The 24,272-nt window shown below is 35.0% G+C and overlaps 1 protein-coding gene across 1 annotated transcript; it reads left to right on the forward strand.

Annotated features, from left to right (window-relative positions):
* Positions 1–271: 271 nt before the first annotated feature.
* LOC124641788 (phosphoacetylglucosamine mutase) lies at positions 272–23,406 on the forward strand. The gene is made up of 12 exons (XM_047180008.1): positions 272–502; positions 9,101–9,171; positions 11,750–11,882; positions 13,446–13,541; positions 14,080–14,231; positions 15,320–15,522; positions 16,085–16,209; positions 16,803–16,968; positions 17,385–17,539; positions 18,393–18,582; positions 19,096–19,266; positions 19,654–23,406. Exons 1-12 carry the CDS (start codon positions 399–401, stop codon positions 19,744–19,746), a joined length of 1,659 nt encoding a protein of 552 aa, XP_047035964.1. The 5' UTR covers positions 272–398; the 3' UTR covers positions 19,747–23,406.
* The last annotated feature ends 866 nt before the right edge of the window (positions 23,407–24,272 follow it).

Here is a 24,272-nt window from a genome sequence, read left to right on the forward strand (position 1 = left end):
GAGGTCCACAACATTTTTTATTTTTAGTGATAAAGCGTCATCTTATAGGCAGTAGCAGAACCAATAAAGATCGATGAACCTGCCATCTAGTGTATCATACCAGAACTTTTTACAGAGCCAGTGTACAAAAATTAATCCAATTTTGACAGCCAGTATTATACTACTAAATTAAGGCGGTAATATAATCATGAAGTAAATGCTGCGCACGCAACAACGCAACGCATTCTCATTGTATACTTTTCGCATTAGACGGATTATACTTGAGTCGATTGTCAAGTTTTACGACTAACGACGTCAATTTCATTGAAAGTTGAAGTTGAAACTGGTTCTAGTAGCGCGAAAGGAATGAGGACATATCTCTGAAAACAAGTGATTGTAAAATATAAAACCGTATCACAATGCCGCCAAGCAGCTTACGGGTAGTGTACGCGTTCGCAAGAGAAATGCATCCAAAAACGACTGATGTTTTCATACAATACGGGACGGCCGGATTCCGCACAAAGTAAGTTGAATTTCGTTAATATCTTGCTTAAATCATAATACCTTTTCTGTATCGAACTAAAATGTAATTTAATAACAAAATAAACATATTTGGCGATACCTTTCTCTCATGCGCTGAGTTTGTCACGTAAGCAAATTGTATACATAGTAAATAGTCAATATGCAGGTCGAAGTAACAATTTGTGAGTCATCTGCAGTATTAAACGAATTCATAACGGGAAGTCTGTACCACTGCTCCCAGTGATTATGGTCAATGACTTGTGGTAATTTATAGGCAGGCAAAACAATGGGGCAAGACATATTTACTTGTCTTTTGCCTTATTTGTCTGACTGAGTAGGTAATATGCAATTGCGTAAATAAATAATTTATTCCATGAATGTGGAGACCTTGTAATTAAAATGTCAACAATAATAAATGCTGTACAGATAGGTAGGTACATATTTGTACATTCTTGTACCGTGATGTCTCAGTGGGGGGTCAAAACCATATTGCTTATTTCTAACAGTGGAGACAAAATGTCTGCTCAAGTTAAATACTATCAAACATTATCTAATTAGAGTTCAGAGATCATATCCGTAATCACACATTCTGTTGTGTGATATAATTGATGTTTTCCGTGAAATTCAAATCTTAGTAATTCGGAATAATTATAAACTGTCAAGTTAAGTATACTGTGGAATATTATTTTTTACTACAAATAGTTCTATATGTGTATATGATAGATAAGATTTCTATCAGTTTATTGCACTCTATAATAATCTCTAATTTACTGAAACATTGATTGTAGGTATTATATTTTTGTAGCATTGGAAAAGTTATTCAAACTCTTTGCTCACTATTTAATAACAGTAATAACTTATTTGAGAGTTTCAAGGCTGACTAATAGTTGTGTTAAAACTGCAGTAAATATTTCATTACTTTGCCCATTCTTTATTACTTTTTAATTTTATAAGTTAATGCTTCACTTACAGAGAAAAAATATTTGTACTTAATAGGATAGTCTTCAAAGATGTGAAAACGAACCAATTTCATTCTATGATATTAATACTTCCACTACAATGAATAATTCAATTTGTTTATTGTTAAAATCAATGAAAGCTGAAAGGAAAATGCAAAACACATATGAATTGGATAAAACAAATGTTGTTACCGAGTCATACATGCACAGACAGAAGAATCTCGATGAATCAGTGGCTTCGGCTTGGCTCGATGAATCTAGCATAGATATAAAGCCCTCTCTGTTCTCGAAATTCTCAAGAAAATGTATTTAATGTCATTCATATCAAATGGAGTTTACCATTACTAACATAGCTTACATATTGTAACTAATATTGAGTAAACTATGGTTGACATGACATTTTAGTTAGGCAAGGTCATGGCTAAAATAGATGCTATTAATTAAACAGGCCAAAGTTCACACAGCCAAATTGTATGGAATGCATCTGTAAATTAGGTCATTTATTAAAAAAAAATATATGTGAAATATTTATAATATTATTCACAGATAACGTAGCTTTCTAATTTCTTTCTTACTTTAGGGCACATGAATTTTTAAAATAGGTCCAGTAATTTTTGAGTTTATCCATTACAATAAACAAACATTTTTTTTTTATAATATTATTATAGATAAAATTAGTATTCAATTTCCTGCACATTCAAATTTCAAAGAAAGTAAACCCGTTTTTAGGACAGGAAACACTAAATTTAACAGAGATACGTAAAACTAGACTAGAATAATTTGCATACATGTGCGAAATAGAATTGTATTTATATCCAGGTTAACATACACCAGATTGCACAAACAAATTCTGGGATGCAAATGCCTAAAATAATAAAAATTCCACTTTGATCCTCCACCTTTTTCAATATATGACTTGGCTGAGGGCCAAGATTTTATGTGATGGATTGACTTTATTATTTGTTATCTGTACACTCCCAGTTTATTATAAGTGAATATATTGTTTGAGAGTAAAACATGTGTTTTGAAAAAATAATACGTTAAAAAATGTGTTAAATTTTTATTTGCTACAAAAACACACAGTACAGTATTCGCTATAAAAAATATGTAGTAACATACTATTGCTAATGAGCAATTACTTAACGGGCGGATTATGAAATCCTAGTTATGTAATTTTAATTAGAGGAAAGAACTACTAAGCATTTGATTTATTTCTTAGGCATTCTATGTAGAAAAAATAAGACCTATCATTTACGAAATTGACGATTGTATGCAAAACAGCGACTGTTTGTCATTTGACTAAATCATGCTCGTGGTTTATGTGGACAGTGGGCCAACAATCCTGCCAGCCATTAAACATTTATGACTTATCATAAATCCTCCATAAACCGCCATATTTTACTGTTATCGCTAATGGGTACTACAAACTACAATATAATCGCTTTTATAAGCAGATTCATTAAACAGATGTTATCTTTGCTATCTTACTAATGTATATCTTTGAATCTTTTTGGGCTAGTAGCCACAAACTCTACTATACATCGCGATCGATTCTTAGGTCAGAAACAGTCGAATAGCGTAGTTGGGGTTTCCCAGAAACAGCTTAGGAGTTTTGAGTTCGATTTATGAAACGAAACACTGGCACAATGTTTCATTTTTTTTTTAATAGGTTCAATAGGTCTCAATATTTACGTCATGTACGTGTAATACGTGTATGTAGCCCCTTTTTTTTGTCAAAGGAATACCGTTTTCGAATATGGAACACCCTTTGAGCACTCACGAGAGTTCGAGCATTATGGTTAAGCAAGACAAATGCTCGCTGAAGCATGAACATTCTTATGTGACGTAATTTTATGGAGTAACGCTCACGTGCATATTTTTTATTAACCCAGAAATAGTTTATGCAAAATTTCAGCAATATTACAAGCAGGCATTATTACAGTACTTTTTTCTATTAAAATATAAAATTAAAATATTAAAATATTTTCAGTATGTATGTAATGTTTGTGATGTAAGCTATATGCAGACTTAGGTATATCTTGGATTTTTGTGGATCCTCGTTATCAAAACTTTTTACATTATTGCCCTACCCGAAGTTATAATTAAATGGGTCACCTGGCCCACATAATTCTGATGCAACATAAAATATTCCGACATGCAATAGTCCACAAAAAAAACAACAAATATTCATCAAAAATATCTCAAAAAGAATAACAAGAGGACTTTCAAACACCAGATATAGATGGATGCCGTCCATCTTCATGACATGCCATCTTTTAACCGGCGTCTCGTACTTCAGTAACGGGATGCGCTGGAGTCTATTCTTAGCAAGAATCACACGGCACTGTCCGTAATCTACATACCGATGCTCGCTATTTGTTCTACCTGCTTGTTATTTATTTATTTACGCGTGCACATGACTAACGTATTTATCAATGAATGTTGTTTAGACATCGTTAAAGTTGGACGATTAGTCAGCGTTGATTCACGCAAAGAAACCGGACGCGATTTAATTTGTCTAAGGAGGTTTAAAAAAAATAATTGTATAGTGGAAGCTCATCTTCATTCATAAACCAAAACTTGAGGACACTATTTTGCTATTGGTCTCATTGGTTAAGTATGTATTTCTTAGTTAAGCCTATACGATTATGACAAGCATCATATTAATCCCTAACCAGAACTTGAACCAACATTCATTCATTTTCTTTCCCTCCATCAACATTCGGCCGCGAGTCCCGTACTTCTCAATAAGCTTTCAATTTCACCAGACACCAGATCAATATTTACGTCTATAACATCTTCAGCCGTGACCTTGACTATCGCGTTACTGTCTGGTTTTGCAGACAGACTCTTATCTATCTAGTTGTTAGACTAGATTCTTTGGCTTCTGTCTGTCTATACGGTATCAAAGATATTTTGACTTTAGGCGCGTATAGACGTTTACAGGTAGGTACGAATTCAATTTCGCCGAAAGGTCCCATAGATATACCTTGATAGTTTTCTAGTCTAAAATCTTACAAGGCTCGTGAAACAGGATTTCAAATTGCACCTCTATTTGCCAAAATGTTAATCTATTTTAGCAATATGTCTGATAAAACAAAGCCTAGATTTTCCGCAATAGGTACCACTCGAAGCGTAACCAATAAAGAGATTGTATTAATTGATCTAGATAAAAAGGACTTGAAAACACGGTGACACAAAAAAATCAATACTGAACACAATGTTTTATCAATACTGTCATAGTTGATTACTTAGACAAACAGACGGACAATGGTGTCATGAGTTTATGTAGCTAATTGCTTTCGCAATCTACCGGGAATCGCTGAAGTTAGTTTCTACTTTTCTAGGTCTCTAGAAGTTGTTATTACTGGCTAATCAATTATTCATGTAGTTTTGATGCAAGGCTATGGTAAAGAAATCTGTTTTTAAACTCTGATTATCCTAAAGGTGCGTTTAGTTCAAACAAATAAAGAGCTAGAACAAGAGATTTTTTCGCAGCATTTTAATTCTTTCCCTTTTATTTAAGTACAAATAGATGGTACGCGTTGGTCACAATCTCACCTGATGGTGAATGTGTACAAGGTGTGTGGGCCATGCTAGCGTGGTAATCTGTTTACTATTGACTGAAAGTCTCCCTGATAATGGCTATCAGGAACCGCCCAGCCAGCACAAACCTTTTGAGTAAGTTTTGTTTAACAGCAGACATAGAAGCTAATTGCAGAAAAAAACTACTGTAAATAGCTGATATGGCGCTTACTCAGACGTTATTCAAGCAATTTGGGCACAAAAGATACTGCTATTAGCTGTGTAATAGCTACGTAAAAGATGAATAAGTTTTGAATAATTGTACGACAAGCTGAATATCTTCTGCATAAAAAGATTTTGTTCTTTAACACAAGTACTACAGCTCTTTTAGCCAGATGATGAGTGAATGATGAATGAACATGGTATTGACTGGTTAAGTCCTTCAAAGCTCAGATATTCAGATCATACACAGCGTTTAGCTTATTTCAGGTATATTTTAGCAAGAAGTTGATCAAATTAATATTGACAAATCCGAACAGCGTTATAAGACGGCGACATATTCGTATTATAAATTTTACCCTTATTTAGGCTTGATGAAAGAAATTGTAGGTGCGCATGCAACTTTACCGTGTATATATATATATATTTCGTGTAAATTTTTCACGCGCTACCAGATAAGCCGGGTTTTGAAGAAATAAACAACATTTCTTCTAGTTGTATGTTTTTACGTGTAATTTTTTTTTACTTTATTTCAATGTAAAGGTTCAAAAATGACTCTGTAAAACTTTTTTAAGAATATTATAATTATTTCGTTATTAAACTTGAGTATTTGAGTATATAATTCCACATCATTATAATTAGGTTATGTTGTTCGATAATGGCGACGAACATTCTGAATAAAATCTGATTGCACAGCGGCTTATCGTCTAATGTATGCATAACAGACCATAAGTGTCCACTTATTAAGTTGTGCTCTGGTTAAAAGTGGACTGCACTAAACATTTTTCGACAACTGTTCTATAATAACACACATTTGTACTGTAAATCAAACAATTAGGATTCAGTCATATAATAATAAAAACCCACATTATAGGAAAGCTATATAATTTATTAATTTTAGTTCTTATCAAATTCAGATAATTATAGAAGATTCCGATGAATTGAGAAGCTCATTCTTTTAGAAGTCGGTTAAAAAATATTACGATACGAAAAATTACATACCTACTTAATTATAACTAATCATTGTAGTACAGAATTCATAATAGTACGATACAAATAAATACGTATGTACTATACGTATTTATTTGTATCGTACTATATAGGTAGTATATAGGTAGGTACTATATACCTACTACAAACGTACGACGCATTTTCACGTAGAACCACTACAAAAATTAGCACAGTCAACCGGTTAAATGCTGACTAACGTTCCAGAACAGCTCTTCTAGCTTAAAAATGTCTACTTCTCATGAATACTCAGCAAACTTCTGCATCAGAATCTGTTGTTAGCTGCACATGACGGTAATTTCGTACTCAAAGCGTCATAAAGTAGTTACAACAGCTATCTTTATTTCTGTTAAGTTACTATATGCTTCATAACAGAAACAACGCCTATTTTATACAGTAGCTGAATAACTGTCAAGGTGTAGTGTGTAGTACAACTAAAAGAAAACAGAATATAGCTTATCCAGTATCATGCTTGATAATGGAATTTTATACCAATGTTATACAAAAGATTACACGAACTCTTGAGTAACAGGTCTTTTTATGATGATTATTCAGTTTGAAGAAATAAAATCCGCAAATTACTTAACTAATTCAGCTGATAGCATTATTATAGCAAAAAATAACTTTAATACATAATTTCGTAATACACTCAGCTTATATTCATGTATAATAAAGCTTAACCCTGCATAGAGTTAAATTCTTGGCCAGTTATCTGACTTGTGTGCTGCCTGGGCGTATACTGGCATAATGATAATGTAAACAAACGCCCTTTTTTCATTGTTTTTTTTTTACTAATAGCCCGGTCAAAATAGACATAAAAGTAGTGGTCAAATAACAAAAATTCCCACAGAGCTGATTTTTGGTGGAGAGCTAGATTTGATCATTATAAATAAAATACTAAAAGTCCCCATCGATCCCATGTGTGCGTCAAAAGTTATTCGAGGTCAAATGTCAAAATTTTTGGTTTTTTGTGTTTTTTTCGAAAACGGTAAGTTTTATCAAAAAAGTACATCAGACTAAAATTGTAGATTATACAATTTTATACAAAAATGGCATTAGCAGTTTTGTCCTAAATGTTACCATTCCTGAGATATCGCGCTTCAAAGTATATTCCATACATGACATGCACACATTTCCACGCCACCTGTGAGGTAGTATACTCGGCGCGTTTTTTTTATCGTGGTTTCCCCTGTAGACCTACTCCACTAACTGTCATGACAATTTTAGGATAGTTTAAGGGAATAATTGCCGTCAAGTTCTAATATGATGTCATTATTGATATTAACTATTGGGTTAACTATTATTGTGATTGTTTTAGATTTATCAGATTCATACAAAAACTCGTGGTGGCCTAGTGGGTAAAGAACCAACCTCTCAAGTATGAGTGGGTTCGATTCCAGGTCAGACAAGTACCAATGAAACTTTTCTAAGTTTGTATGTACTTCCTAAGCATATCTTGGACACCAATGACTGTGTTTCTGATGGCACGTTAAACTGTAGATTCTGGCTGTCATTGAACATTCTTGGCAGTCGTTATGGGTAGTCAGAAGCCAGTAAGTCTGACACCAGTCTAACCAAGGGGTATTGGGTTGCCCGGGTAACTGGGTTAAGGGGGTCAGATAGGGCAGTCGCTCCTTGTAAAGGACTACTTAGCTACATCCGGTTAAACTGGAAGCCGACCTCAAAATAGTTGGGAAAAGGGCTTGGAGGATGATTTGATACTACAATCATTTTTGCAATTGCAAAAAATAATGTCAGGAGTTTTTCTGGAGCAGGTGGGAGTAAAGTTTTAATAGGGTCCAGATATTATGTATCAATTTCCAACCCCAGTCTTCTGGATAAAAATGGAAATGTCGAAGGAAAATTAGCATGCGATAATTTTCTACACTTTAAAAGCGGATTGTGCGCGACTTCAGCGGTTGAAAAAATTTTGTTCTGTGTTTAGTAATGCAGAACCATGCCTTAGGACTGCAGTACGCTGATATTTAGGATTTAAAAGTGGGCAATCTAGCCTTAGCGACAAGCCACGTGAAGGTAATTCAAAACCCCATATGACCCAAGATAATATCGAGGCTATGCGGCAGTTAATTATTGTCGCAGACCAACATGTAACATACCGTGACATGGATCCGTGGGCATTACGATTGTTTTACATTCCCCAAAATTAAGTAAAGTCTTCGTGGTAAACGTTTCAGCACACCTGAAAAAGCTGTTGACTCATACAAATCGGCCAATTTGACTACCCCCACTTCAGAATGGAATAAATATTTCAAGAACTGGGTTTAATGCATGCAAAAGTGCATTAAATATTGCGGAGAATTCTCTGAAAAACAATAAATGGTATTAACCTATTAGATTGTCTATACTTATTTCAAACGACAAAACTTAAAGGCAGCCGTCGTACATACGTGGCTTGTATGTGCATATCATGTGTAGTGTGACTTTTTGAATCGCGATATCTCAGGAATGGTAAGATTTATGAGAAAACTGTTAATGCCATTCTTGTAGAAAATTTAAAGATCTACAACTTTGGTCTGGTGTCTTTTTTTGATAAAACTTACCGTTTTCGAAAAAAACACAAAAAACCAAAAATTTTGACATTTGACCTCGAATAACTTTTGACGCACACATGGGATCGATGGGGACTTTTAGTATTTTATTTATAATGATCAAATCTAGCTCTCCACCAAAAACCAGCTTTGTGGGAATTTTTGTTATTTCAAATGTCTATTTTGACCGGGCTATAAGTAGTAGTGATAGAATGAGTATTTGCTCATTTGGTTCAAACGCACCCTAACGATTTTCATAAACATGGCCTTCTTTGTGCAAGAAAACTATTGTTCTTATGCTGACTAAAGGAATGTTTTTATTGTAGTCATTTGTTACAGGGCCAATCTATTGGAACATGTGGTCTACCGCATGGGTTTGCTGGCCGTCATCAGATCCAGGGTGAAGAATGGTAAGATTTCCATGTAACTCCGTTCTAGATTATAGCAGATATCCCATATTTTACTGGTATTCGGCAACTCTCTAATCTAGTAAGCTCTTTTCGGGAAAATAAATTTCAAACCTTTTAGTCGAATTTCATAAAAGTTATAGCCGCTTTGCCTCTGGGCTGATTTAAGCGCTAGACCACCTCGTCGACCTTGACTGAGAAAACGGAATAATTCACCTTGACCGGGGAAAATTTTGCGAGCTAGGCCTTTCTCGAGCCGTCTCCTAGTCTCGAAAATGTTATATCCAAATGAACGAATGGGAAATGAAAGGATATTTGTGGTCTACCTATTTAGCCTTTAGAGGTCTAAAATCATAGCATATGTTTAGTTATCAGTAAGTACTAAAAAGTGTATTGAATGATCACCCAAATAAAATAGAGGATGACGAGATTGACTAACCTAAGAGTCAATTACAAGATCTTTATCGCTATCTTCAAACACTGTGTTGCCCTCTATACTAACAAACTACCACGTAATAACAATAGACCATACAATTTGTCAGTATTTAAGCTAATTAGCAGTCCACACTCGTCGGAATGCATTTGCATTGCAAGCATTCGCGAGCAAATTAAATACTGTTCCACATAATGCACCTTGGAAGGCATTAGTAACTGTCGCACCTCATTGTAATGTCAACTGCATAATGAATCACAAAGTGTACCTTAGATGCTCAGTTGAATGGTAATTTGGACTGAAATATCATCCTTGCAATTCCTCCTGAACTATAATGAACATACATATTGTAGAGGATAGACGGATATTTGTTACTGTTTGTGTTACTCAGCACGTTAATGTCGGTCCTGCTCCTGATCTCTCTCCGGTGGTGTCGGATTCGTCCCATCGGGCTATGAGAGTGAAGGAATAGTGAGTGCACCTGTGCCTGCGCAAATGCTTGTGCACAATAACATAAGAACAGTCGCCGTAGCCGATAATCGGCTAGGAGGACATCATTTGTTACTTATCTAGGACAAAGCACTTAAACAGAACTTAGCGAAACATACATTTTTACCTCAAAAATGTGTGTGTTGCGAAGGAGAGACAGGTGAAATAGCGTGGGTACGCTAGTATCTAAAAATGCCGTTACAGGTTTTAAAATAAAACTACTATCGAATCCTTATTCAAATTGCCACGCATACCGCTCAAAATAGACCTTTGACATTTATACAAGGCCGCTACTTATATCAAATGATCGCATCTATCTAACAGTCGACTGAGTTCATAAGTATTGTCGATAAAATGTCACGTCTTGATTTGTATGGCAGCCGGGACAGGCCCCGCCCATTTCCTTCCGCTATGTCACTATTGTTTCACAAAAAACGTGATCATCGATCCTAGATAGTGATGAGTTTAGATGTTATCCATGCATGCATATTAGAGGAATATCATATTGTTTTTTGTACCAACCCCAAAGGCTCCGAAACTAATACTTTCGCTGCTGGGTCGCTACATTATCCCCAGGTGACTCGCCATAGGTATTTTGTCCGATCACGGGAAGTAGTATTCACGGGACGCAGGTTAAACCGCTGGCGGTAACTAATTTTGGATATCTATACTAATATTATAAAGCTGAAGAGTTTGTTTGTTTGTTTGAACGCGCTAATCTCAGGAACTACTGGTCCGATTTGAACAATTCTTTCGGTGTTAGATAGCCCATTTATTGAGAAAGGCTATAGGCTACTTTTTATAGGGTTCGTGCAGAGGTTCCCACGGGATGCGGGTGAAACCGCTGGCAGAAGCTAGTTTTTCATAGTTTTTTTGAGAAAAATATTTAAATACCTCTAACATTATTTGCTTCAGTTGAAACAAGAATTCCACACGATAAATTGACGAATACATTGCAAAAAGCAGGTACGCTAAAGTATTTATTTTTGTTTCATTGAAATGTTAGTGAAATAACGTCTCAGAAAGGTCAAGGTATTCCGTATAATGCCAGCGAGGAAGAGGATTAACGATTGTAGAAAGCGCTTTGGTATCTATGAAAGAATCCATTTTCTTAATTTGTTGGTCAGTATTTTTATCTTTGTGCCGTAAATAAATCATGGTCCAATTCACTGAGTCATATGTCAACGATCTACGAACTAGAGCATATTTGAAAATAGGGCAACTATACCACTAAAATTAATAATATCTCCAGCGATTTCATTACTTCACACGATGGGATAGAAGCTTTATCTCTTTAACTATTGTTTTACGATTATGCAGGTTTAGATTTACCTTATAATACCTATTAACATGACAGAAATTAGATGTGTCGAGCTGAAAACTCGACAATATAATATAGTACACAGTAGATTGCCCGCCTACGTCAAACTTTTTATAAGATAGAAATGGGGACGATTTTTTGTAGGACTTTCCAACTAGGATTTTCTAACCTAACTTTTGTAGGACGTGTGCGTTTCAGTGTTTTATTTTTTACCTATAAAAAATCGGTCACCGATATTATTGGATGTGGGTGGGCAGCCTTAGGGGAGATATGTCCAACTATGAACTAATTTAAAGTATTTTGTAAAGAGAAGTGACATCACATACCATGTTTTACAGGTCGCACAATAGGAATGATGATAACTGCCTCCCACAACCTGGAGCCTGACAACGGAGTGAAACTGGTCGACCCTGATGGTGAGATGTTGGAGGAAAGCTGGGAGGAGATCGCTACTAGACTAGCTAATGTTAGGTAAGACCATCACCACTATAAATAAATTCATTGGGTTACATAAAGGATAAACATAATTAAAATATTTCATTTAAAATTATTCATAATTCAAATAAAAAAAAACTTGAAAGTTTAAACTACTTTGTCAAAAAAAGCGCGTCATAAAATTGGTTCTCATTGCTGATTATAATGGTCAATAACAAAATAATAGCATCGTCTCTATAGCATCAATATTTTATTTGTTCATGTTTGTCCACAAAGCCGTATTAGCATTTCACCCTTCCATCTTCTGGATTTGGTACATAAATGAACCTTCACAAGTGGGCATCAAAGTAACCCGTACAGTTAAACACCAAACAAATTGCTAATTCACACAACTGATGGTCCATTCTATTCACCCGGATCTATTTCGAATTTGAATTCAACGAATCGATACACAAACAGTTATAAATAGGTTTGATACGTGCGATTAGCTCTTGATCAACGAAATCTTAGATGCCGGATACAAATTGTTTGATTTCCACACCTAATTACTGTTTGGGAGAAACGCGACTAAGTAACAGCCGCGTGGATCGATTGATCATAAGGTATTAGGGTAAAGCAATGTTTGGTGTGGTCAATGTATGGATGGATGGCCATCTTGTCATGTCATGACCAGTTCCTTCGAGCGTGGAAAGGCACGTTAACTTGGTGGGTCTCGGCTGTCATTTGAACATCTTTCGTAGTCACTACGGATTGTCCGTAATCTGTTTAACCAAGGGTATCGGTAAGGTGTCCCAGGTAACTGGATGGAGGAAGTCAGATAGGCAATCGCTCCATGTAAAACACAGCTGCATACAGTGAGTCTGAAAGCTGACCGACCCCAACATAGTTAGGATAAGTCTAGGCCGATGATGAGTGACTCTATTATATTAATTTCATAGTTTTTGCAGAATTTGCTAGGAATGTTTACAGTCGTAAAAAAGGATGGCTAGATTCCTCAATAGATAGCGAATTAAGAACGCATTGTAGGCAATTCAAGCCCACTTCTAACACCCACGGATCTTGTTACCGTGCAATTCCTTATTTTCTTATAAACTAGTTAATTACCTGTAGGTAATGGTTTTATTACCTTACTCACTTGAATAGACTGATGACCTCACTGGACTGTGCTTACTAAATCACTGCTGAGTTTTTTAGGGTTCCGTATATACAAAGGGTCAAACAGGACCTTATTTCAAGGCTGTATCTCATGTATGTGATAGTTGGACTGTAGGAATTTTCACAATAGATGTATTTCTGTTGCTGATATTATAATAAAGTAAATATTATAGGTGGCTGCTGACTTTGGTACTGAATTCTCCGTGCGTGAATCCGACTTGCACTTTGGCAGTCCTTTTTTACCTTAAACTTTTTACTAGATATCAGTTAAATCTGCAAATAATAATTTACCGAATTACTACCGATTTTTTGTCAGTTACATCTGCAAATAATAATTCGGTAAATGAAATCATGACTTTTTGTCTTGCGATATTTATGTAAACACAATAATTACTTACGTAAATATTGTCGAATTCTTTCATACAAATAATGTTCGTTTTGCAGTGACAATGACTTGGAGGCAACGACTGTGGAGATTATCAAAGAAGTGAATGCTGATATGGCGCTCAAAGCAAGTGTTTTCATCGGAATGGATACCAGGTCAGTAAGAGTTCAAATTCAGCACTAAAGGTGTTTTATTATTTAATTACTATTTGTTAGGAATTGATGAATCTTATTTAATACAAACATAGCCATAAACACATACCTACATATGACGTAGAAGGCTGCGAAACATGAATGAATTATAAGTTTTATAGCTGACTTCCCCTACGCGTTGTGGTAATTAATTAATTATAATAAATTATCAATCATAGGAAAAGTTTTGTTTATATTAAATAGCTTATCAACCACAGCTGATATAAACAATATACTAATTGTAAATAAACAATATAATTTATGTGCAATATAAAATCGATCGATCGTAAACGAGTGAGCGAATTATAGTTTCACGGCAGTTAATCTACTTCTTTTTATTCGAAATCAAAACGTTTTGATGAAAACCTGCAGCAAACACACCTATCAACAAAATTACAAACACTAGCTCCTTATTTGTTTCACAATCACAGTTTTAAAATGTTTGAATAATTGAGATAACATTAAAAAAACCCTTTAATAATACAATTTTGTTTATTTTCAGATACACAAGTCCCCGCCTAGCTGCCGCGGCGGCTAACGGCGTGATAGCTCTGAAGGGTACTCCCAAAGAGTTCGGCATCGTCACCACTCCCATGTTGCATTTCTTCGTCAAGTGCAGGAACGATAATACTTACGGCACTCCTAATGAAGAAGGTTGGTATATGATAGGTATACAGCTTTTATTATTAAAAGCACCAGCTGTTTCCCCGAGATTTCACCCGCGTCCCGGGGATCTACTTCTCGGATGAAAAGTTGCTTTGGTCTTCTTCGATAAATCGACGGTGTAACTCTAAAACAATTTTGCAAATCGGACCAGTAGTTCTTGAGTGAGATGAGTGCGTTCAAACAAATTTTTCAGCTTTATAATATGATTTAAGATTTGAGCATTCTATCGTTATAAAGTACTAGCTTCTGACGCGTCTCCGTTCGTTCACCTGAAAAAATAGTGGCATGTATGTTATTCTGCTAAACAAATATGTTATAAGCTATATTACTCAAGTTTCATCAAAATCTGTGGTTTGCGTGAATGAGGAAAATATTTTCTCGAACTTTTGCGTTTATATTATTAATAGCACTTTAATTAGATTTGAAGGCCATTGAACTGAAAGTTCAATAACCAGCAATGTTGGCTCATATTCAACTATATTCATTGAGAAACAACAGTGTTACGATGTGTCACTATCGCTATCAGATCTGCGCCAATTGACCTCAATACTCAATATATTGTTGCTAAATACATTATTGTATTATATATTTGTTTATATGTAAATAGGTGTTGAACGGAAATCGATAAGTTTTGGGTGCATTGTTATATTGTTTTGATATTTTAGGCAAGGTTTGGGCTTGTTTAATATCAAGAATCGATTCAAACATTTTGAAAGCTGGACTTACTTTGTTGTGTATTTTGTGTTTGCGATATCATGTGTTCAGGAAGTTTTGGAATGATTTGAGTGTTATTTAGATCGCCCATTCATTGAAAAAAGCAATATAAATATAGTTTTTGACGAACTTGTAAAATTTGTATATGACAAGCTTATTTATTTAGTTAACTTAGAGTTATTCTATAACTAAAGTCATCATCATCTGCCTAGCCTTTTCCCAACTATGATGAGTTGGGCTTCCAGTCTATCCGGATGCAGCTGAGACCCAGTGTTTTATATGGAACGACTGTCTATCTAACCTTATCAACCCAGTTACCCAGAAGATAACAGTCTATTAACAGTGATCTATTAAATTTTCAGGATACTACGAGAAGATAGTCGGAGCATTTAAGAACATTCGCAAAAGACTGACGGTGCATGGCAATTATTCTACCCGGTTGCACATCGACGGCGCCAATGGCGTCGGTGGGAAGAAACTCAACATTATCAACAAGAGCTTAGACGGACAACTGGACTTGCAGCTACATAATCTAGGGGGAAATGGGGGGAAACTTAATTTGGGGGTAAGTTTCCTATTTAGAAAATCAGGCTTGTATTTGTAGATCAATCTATGGGTTTAGGATAGTTTCTCGTGTGCTATGATCGAACAACTAGGTTAACAATTACATATCACAATACAATACATAATCTAGGGGGAAATGGGGGGAAACTTAATTTGGGGGTAAGCTATATATATTTCAGATCTTTTGCATATTCAAGATTGATGTGCGAATTTAGTAAGCATATTTATTTAAATATAAAAAATCCCAATTAAATTTATTTTAAAGCTAAATATGACAGTCATTTTCAAAACCATCCATAACTTATTTTTGCAAAAAATAAATAAATTTGAAACTTGTTACGCAGTCTATGTAGTTGGCTAACGCCGATTACTGAAAATACGTTAACCGATCAGGCTCAAACGACATTACCTACTGTCCATGTCATACTTCGTAAGCAGAAGAAAAACGATAATTAAGTAAGGTTTGAGTATTTCGAGGTACAAATACCAAACTTTTTAAACACATACTATCTTCAAGCTTAAAAATATTCGTCCAAAAATTACCAAAATCTCTTATATTTCAGTGCGGAGCCGACCACGTGAAAGTAACGCAGACGCCAGCGACGGGCTTCACACACACACCGTTCGAACGAGTCGCCTCGCTCGACGGAGATGGCGACAGAATCGTATATTATTATGTTAATGATGAGTTAGTATCAATTTATATTATTTTTTACTGTAATATTTGTATCTAGCTCGTGGTATATAAACTATGTGTTGTGCTCAACATAGGTCAATGGACCAGCGTAAACAACGCTTGGCGCGGTTCAACCGCGGATGGGTGACCAACAATTGTAGACTACGCAATTGAACTGGCAAACAAATCTTAAATTTTATGGATGTACCATGAAGAGTATAGGTATACGAATTTCACAAATCCATGCTGATAAAAAATGAAAAAAATCCGCAATTTATTTTTTGTTGGTTTTAGGAAAAAGTCTGCACAACACACACAAGAGTCTATTGATTCATTGATAGAAAAACAAATCTATCTCATAATGTTTATATCTTATTTTGTGAAATATCTATATAAATAAAAATGCATTGTTGTCCGTTAGTCTGATTAAAACTCGAGAACGGCTGGGCCGATTGAGCTGATTTTGGTTTTAAAATGTTTGTAGAGGTCCAGGGAAGGTCTGAACGATACGAAGTTCTCGGGATCAGCTAGTTAGCAATAAGTTAATAGGTTTTTCTTACCTATGTGTATAGTACCTATTTAACTTATTTACTTTTCTCCCACAGCCCAGAACCAAAAATGTTTCTTCTCGACGGTGACCGCATAGCGACACTACTAGCTTCCTACATAACTGAGCTGCTACAGGCCTGCGGTGCTCAGCACTTGCAGATGGGCATCGTGCAGACTGCATACGCTAACGGCGCATCCACTAACTATATCACTGATACTCTCGTACGTATACAATTTATTATGTAACCGCCTTTTTGTACAGTTACAGCCTCTTTTTATCGTCCCACTCCTGGGCTGAGGCCTCCTCTCACAAGGAGAAAGATTGAGTGTTAATCACCACGTTTGCTCAATGCGGGTTATTTATTATGTACTATATTCTACTTGTGTCGATACCTAAGTCCATCTCCCGAACATTTTCCCAACTATGTTGGGGTCGGCTTCTAGTCTAACCGTATGCAGCTAAGTACCAGTGTTTTACAAGGACTGCCTATCTGACCTCCTCAATGCAGTACCTTTGGAAATATAATATAAATGGAAATCGAACCCATAGTTAAGAGGTTGGCTTTACCCACTAGCCCACCACAACTTTATCAAATGTGAGTACTTTCATTCAATAAATATTATTTGTTCTATTACAGAAAATCCCCGTAAAATGCGTGAAGACAGGAGTGAAACACTTGCACCACGCGGCGCTGGGCTTCGACATCGGCGTGTACTTCGAGGCCAACGGTCACGGCACCGTGATTTACAGCAAAAACGCTAAGAATACTATCAGCAGAATCTCGCAGGAAGGGTCAGTATTACTTCATAATTTATATATAGCAAAGTCATCTATCGGGTCCAAATGTGTTTGAAAACCATCCAGGTTACCACTAAAATATTCATACCGAAAGTACATCCATTTCCGACCAGCTATGCTCAGCCATAAGGCTAACAAAACTATCAGCAGAATCTCCCAGGAAGGGTCAGGGTTATCTTTTAATAACTAGCAGACAGCGCCATCTACCGGATTCAAGTGAAAACTAGCCAGGACAACATTGGAAAGTATTATAAAATTTCAACCAAATCCGTCTAGCTGTGCTCGGAGATAACGCTAAGACTGTTAGTAGAATCTCGCGGGAAGGGTCAGAATTACAGCGATTTCACCCTGGCAGGTTTTGTCGCTCGGCGCAATCCCCGCTACAAAAAATTGTCGCGTGCTTTTCACACCCCATACACATATTCTTGGTGGTACTAAAATGAATATAGGATACTTTTTATTTCATAAAAAACTCACTTGGGACGCGGGTGACAGCCAGTATATTTATTTTATTTATTTATTTATTTATACTTCATGCACATTTCGTACAATGGCGGACTTAACGCCTTAGGCGTTTTCTCCCAGTCTACCTTTAGGTTGTGGAGAAATAGCAATGGTAGGTGCAAGGATTTGGTTTGGACAGTTGGATTTAGTATTATGATTTATCCTGACATCTATACTACGTCGACAAAAAATAATAATCGTGATCATATTTAGCAGGGGACTTTGTTATAGTTGTTGTCTTGAAAAATGATTTATATGTAAGTTCTATTTATGCACATGATGCGTAGGTACAATGTGTATTTATTTATTTGCGAAAATAACTTATCACATTTATGTTTTACAGAGAACCCGAGGCCCGCAAAGCAGCAGAACTTCTTCTAGACTTCATAGACATGACCAACGAGACAGTAGGAGATGCTCTATCCGACCTGTTCCTCGTAGAGACAGTGCTGTGTGCTCGAGGCGCCTCCGTACAGCAGTGGGCAGACTACTACACAGACCTGCCTTGTAGGCAGCTTAAAGTTATCGTACAGGTAAGAAATTCAAAAAATTTACCGCGGTCCTGGTACACAAAGGGCTTAAGAAGGAACATGGTGGGTTTTAGTCCGTAAGAGTCTGTCACTCCCTCACGTTGCATCCACATCGCGAGGGGTCATTTGCCGTAAAAAGGGGTTGCCTGATAGGTAACTGGGTTAAGGAGGTCGGATAAGCAGTCATTTAAAACGCCGGTACTCAGCTACTTCCAGTAACACTGTCAGCCAAACCCAATATAGTTATATATAGTTGTATATAACGCGCATATATATTAGTTGTAGGTGTATCTATGGGCCGTAGTTGCCTGATAATAAAAGTTTTAATAAAATAAATAAGGCTAGGCAGGTGATGATAAGATGTGATGAAGAATGATGATGAAAAGAAAAAAGCATAAAAGATTGGCCTCATCCATTTTGAACTTCATTTGTTAATTGAGATGGTGACAATTCATATACCACCATCGAAATGTATAATTGTCCAACAACATAAACTAATAAATATATTTCTCCCAGGACCGCAACGCAATAACAACGACAGACGCGGAACGTCAATGCATGACGCCTGAGGGGCTGCAGACGCGGATCAATGAGCTCGTGGCCAAGTACAACCACGGCCGGGCCTTCGCCAGACCCTCGGGCACTGAGGATATTGTCAGGGTTTATGCTGAGGCTGATACACAGACGGTAAGTTGTTTTTTTGGTGTTTTTAGCACGCTTTTATTAGCTTCACTTGTAACTATGTATGTAAGAAAATTTTGGAATCTTAATTTGACCCTCTTACCGGTCTTCTATTAGGATGAAATTTTGCACACGCTCTGAGCTGTGCAAGCGCATTTGCTTGGACTGCGGTGCACTCACTATTCCTTCACTGTCATGGCGCGATGGGACGGCAACCCGAGACCACCGGAGAGAGATCACAAGCAGGACCGACCGCAACGGGCTCTCTGATGAATGGGTGTATCGATCACTAATTTCCAGATCCAAGATATAAAATCCTTTATCCATCCTACCATAGTTTTAGTCCAAAAAATATAATACGTCATAAACTAAAATCTTTTCTTTTCCCTTCAGAATGCGGATTTATTAGCAGCCGAAGTTTCGCAAGCTGTATTCGACCTGGCGGGCGGAGTCGGGGCGCGGCCCGAGCTGCCCGCACAAGCATAGAGAGCTGTATATACCAAAATGAACAAATCTTCATACTTTATTTACTAATCGGATATCACAATTTATTATTTTGAAAATATTTTTGTCTAAATATCTGTTTTAATTAGTCTTGTTTTAACGTTATTTTGCTAAAATCTAAAATGGTTAAAAAATTATTTCAAAGTAATATGGAAATATCTATATTTTTAAGGGTCAGATATTTAGACAAAAACATTGACTTAGAAAAAATAAAATCATTCAAAAATCTTATCATAAATAATCGCGGAGCGATTCTATATATTATTCTTTTAAATACATATTTATAATTATAATAAATAAATAATCAACAAAAATATGTATAATAAAATAAAATTAATTTAGTTAATAGTTTTAATCTTCAGTCATTTCGGTACAACGCACTACTAGTCCATTGGTTTATTTTGGTGCAAATTATTTTGGACCAATGTTTTTTTTTTATTTTATTTTTACTTGCATGAATCTTTTTTAAATAACCTAAGTATTCACTAGACAGTTTATTTTTACATCACCTTACCATCTTATAAGTGACATTAAATTAAAAACGGAAAAAATCTAGAAGTCCTTTAATTTTTAAGCTCAAAACCGGACATACAATTGAATTCAGTTGTTGTCCAGTGAATACAAAGATTATTTATAGATAAGCTCTCTTGCTCATAAAAAAGTATCTAGGTGCTACTGACAAAAAAAAAAAAAACAATTTAAAAACACATACTTAACCCGCCCATAAAATAATACAAAAATTATTCACACACGCAATCATAAAATATTTTAAGAAATCGAAGCATTTCGAGATGTTTTTATCACAATGTGGTCTGAAGTTAGTTGCAAACCGCCATTAAGTTTGCCGAGTACTATACCAGTCCAATTTATAGTAGTTCAAATTTTATTCCACGCTTGCGTTTTATACACAGTACCATAGGAAAATAACACTGCCCTTGACTCTAAGAATATTTTTTGCCACTTTTCACATTAGAAAATATTTTAAGAAAATTGTGGCGCTATGTCTAAAAAGGTACTTGATTATAATATTAGCCTAAATTAAAATTATTAATAACGTATTCGTAAAGTTTACACTGAATTAAAAATGGATAACCATTCTAACTATATATAATGTTGTGAATGGAAATGACTTGCGTTTGTGAAATTCTAACGCAAAAATGTCTGAACCGATTTGGATGAATGATGTTGATTTAAAACTATCTTTTTGTAGACTTTCGATTGATATGGACAATTTATAAATTACACATTTGTTTAAAAAAAAGTAGGATGTTTAAAAATTAATGTATGATAAATATTTTACGTAGTTATCGACTGTAATATTAGACTGGACATAAAATTGTCTAACTATTTGAGAGATTATTAACCTCGGAGTTAATTATTATATCTATCTAAACTACTAACTGTATAAAAGTCTAGAATTTAAGAACGATAAAATCCAGTGCTTCTTGCATCTATAAAACAAATATTTTGAAATTATTAGTGTATGTAAAAAGTTTTTATAATCTATGGACCAAAATATTTAGTTTAAAATTTAAATTGCATTGCGTATGTTAGGTAAATTAATTGGTTTTCAGTGAGTGTACAGTGTTCTTTTCAATGTTGATAAATATGGCAAAGTTTCAGCCAATTTGTATGAAAAATCTGACAGCCATATAAAACACCTTAACTTGACATTGTATATTACTCATTTTTAAAAATAACTCATGAAAAACATTCAACTTAAATAATATGGGTTCCGTGTATTTCTTTCGGTATACCTAAAAGGATAATTTGTGCACCCACACGAGATTAGAGAGATTTATTTTAAATATCAAGGTATGAAAGTATAGAGTTAATAAATGCGTATGGTTGTAAGTATGAATAACCTTTTAAATTGTGATTGAAGGCAGAAAGAGAAACAATATAATATATATTTTTCGCCTCTATTTTAATGAAAATAAATCATGCGCATATAACTGCATTTAGCCTACTTTACTTTTAAATAGGTATCACAATGCACACGCATATTCATTAGATTAAGTATTTTGGTCTTTACACAAGCTTGTTACGAAAAAATAAAGTGCAGAAGTCCAATTAGACTTTTTTTTTCTTTACCTCTCTGCCACTAAAATATCTGGACCCTAGGCACTTATATTACACTAGAAAACAACTGTACATTTTATTTAAAAAAATAAGAACATAAAAGCAATTTGTAAAAATAAATTGGCTTTACAATTCCTGGCATAAGAATTGGTCTTCTGCACTTAAAACTGCAATAGTGAATTGAAACAGCTCGATAGAATTCGATAACGTATCTCGATATAATTCTTTATATTTTGCACTAAACATTTTATCGTATTTCGTAATTTGTATTCGGCTATCAATCAGCATATTTTTGTACTGTATTTTACTTATATTTTATTTTTCTTGTGTTGTGATATATAAAACATAGTCTTGGTTTTTAAAGATGGATACATCGCGAATTAAAAATGTTCATATTTAAAATTTAAACCAATTAAACGGCTGAACTGCTTTTTATTCTAACGTAAAATAGAGCTATGTCCTATATTTCGATATCTAGTTTATTTTAAACACAGGTTGACGGTCAGTTAATTTTAACCGTGAGCCGGTGCCAAAAGTACGACACAATTTTCAAATAGGCATGCCTGTTTACCTACCCAACTTTCTACGAGACTGAGTAATTGTGGGTGGGTTCCAATCCAGGATAGATTAATGAAATGTTAGGTTTTACAGTATGCAGTGCCGACTAATATATTATGGGACAGTGCCCCTTATAAAATGGACATTAAACCAAACTAGTAAAAGGCTACTTTGGCTTTATTTGGGTTACTCTAATGCTGCTGACTAATTCGCGATGCGTCCGAATATAGTTTTATTCTCCAACGATCTCGAAGGTCACAGAACGAAAATGTCCAGAGGAATGTTCGTAGATAATAACAATGAAAACATTTAAAGGGAATAATATATTTATCTACACCTTCTGATAAGCACGGATAAGAGGAATTTATATGATAAGATTGACAGTTAGATATACTTAGATAACGTTCTGATATGGGCATACGTGGTGAACGTAACGTCTGATCGTATAAATGTTGGTCAGGTGTATTGGTACTTGATTAGTCATTTTATGTTAGAAAATACATAATCTTGATCGACGTATGTTGAGTAAGGCTCTACCAGAAAAGAGTTACATATTAAAATTGGACCTTAAAAACACAAGTGTAAAGTCGAAAAGAAATGGGGTATCCCATATGTCTACAAAATACACAAATATTACTTAATTTTATGACAGAGAATAATGATTGAGCTGTCTTTAAAATTGAGTGTCGTTTGTATCAAATGAATGACTGTTATTCAATGAAGATTACAAAATATTGACTGGTAATCATTTTACACCTTAAGTAGTAGATATTTATACAATATCATACTATTGAAACTGTGTGTAAATATTGTGTCTATATGTGAATCCTTGTCCACCCGTTAGACGCATTTGTAGTAGAAGCTTTTACAAAATAGATTTAGTCAGCCATACATTCCTTGTTTCTTACTCAAGATACTGTCCCATGCTTGCAATTTAGTAACTACTAATTTATTTTGGTTCTATATGGAAGTTAGAAAGGTTAACATCAGCTTAGCTATGGAGAAAATACAGTTACTTAAATATAGTCCGCCAATTATCACTGCCATAAAAATGACATCATTAGAATCAATAGACCTATGCTTTGCGCTCAAGCTAATCATTTCATCTGTAAGCATAATAATTGGATTGATATATCATAAGAAGAATTTTACACCATAGTGTTGCAAATACAAGATGAACATTAGAAGTAAAAGTCAAAACAAGATAAAAAGATAATATAAGACGTTTATCTTCAAGAAAAACATGTTATGTACCAACTGTGTAGGGGGGCATTGTAGATATGAGATTCTCAACAATTGTATAAATAAAGAAGAATGTAAGGTGGTGCTGGAAAAAGAATGCCTTATCATAAAGTAATTAATTTAGCATTAAAACCTGCATGTTGCTCTTCAGCCAATATTTGTTCAGATCTATTAAGTGTGCTATTGTTGTGTGATTATAATTGGGAACAAATATAATGACCACCATAAAATGCTTTGATACCCTTAGTTTTGCAACCAGAAAAATCTACTGAACACCAGAAAAATAAAGTCTAAAAATGTAATAGTACCAGCTATTTTAGTCACGACTTCACTTTAAATTGTATTCGACCACCAAATTTAGTAAATGATCACCAACTCTTGACGACCAAATTAATGTATTATTTTTGCCTAAATAAGTCACTGTGATTGCCATAAAATGTAGGCTTATTATCAAATAAAGTATTATGATGCCATATTAAGTTATGTGTCCGGCTTGCAATGCATGCGTGAGTGTCAGTATGACGAGTGACAGGGGAAAATGGAAGAAAATGACATATTGCGCCGACCCCAAGTAAAATTGGGAACAGGGCAGGAGAAAGAAGAAGAAGAATGTGTTTCTCAATACA

The sequence above is a fragment of the Helicoverpa zea genome, chromosome 23 (assembly GCF_022581195.2).
Source record: "Helicoverpa zea isolate HzStark_Cry1AcR chromosome 23, ilHelZeax1.1, whole genome shotgun sequence".
Classification (NCBI taxonomy): domain Eukaryota; kingdom Metazoa; phylum Arthropoda; class Insecta; order Lepidoptera; family Noctuidae; genus Helicoverpa; species Helicoverpa zea.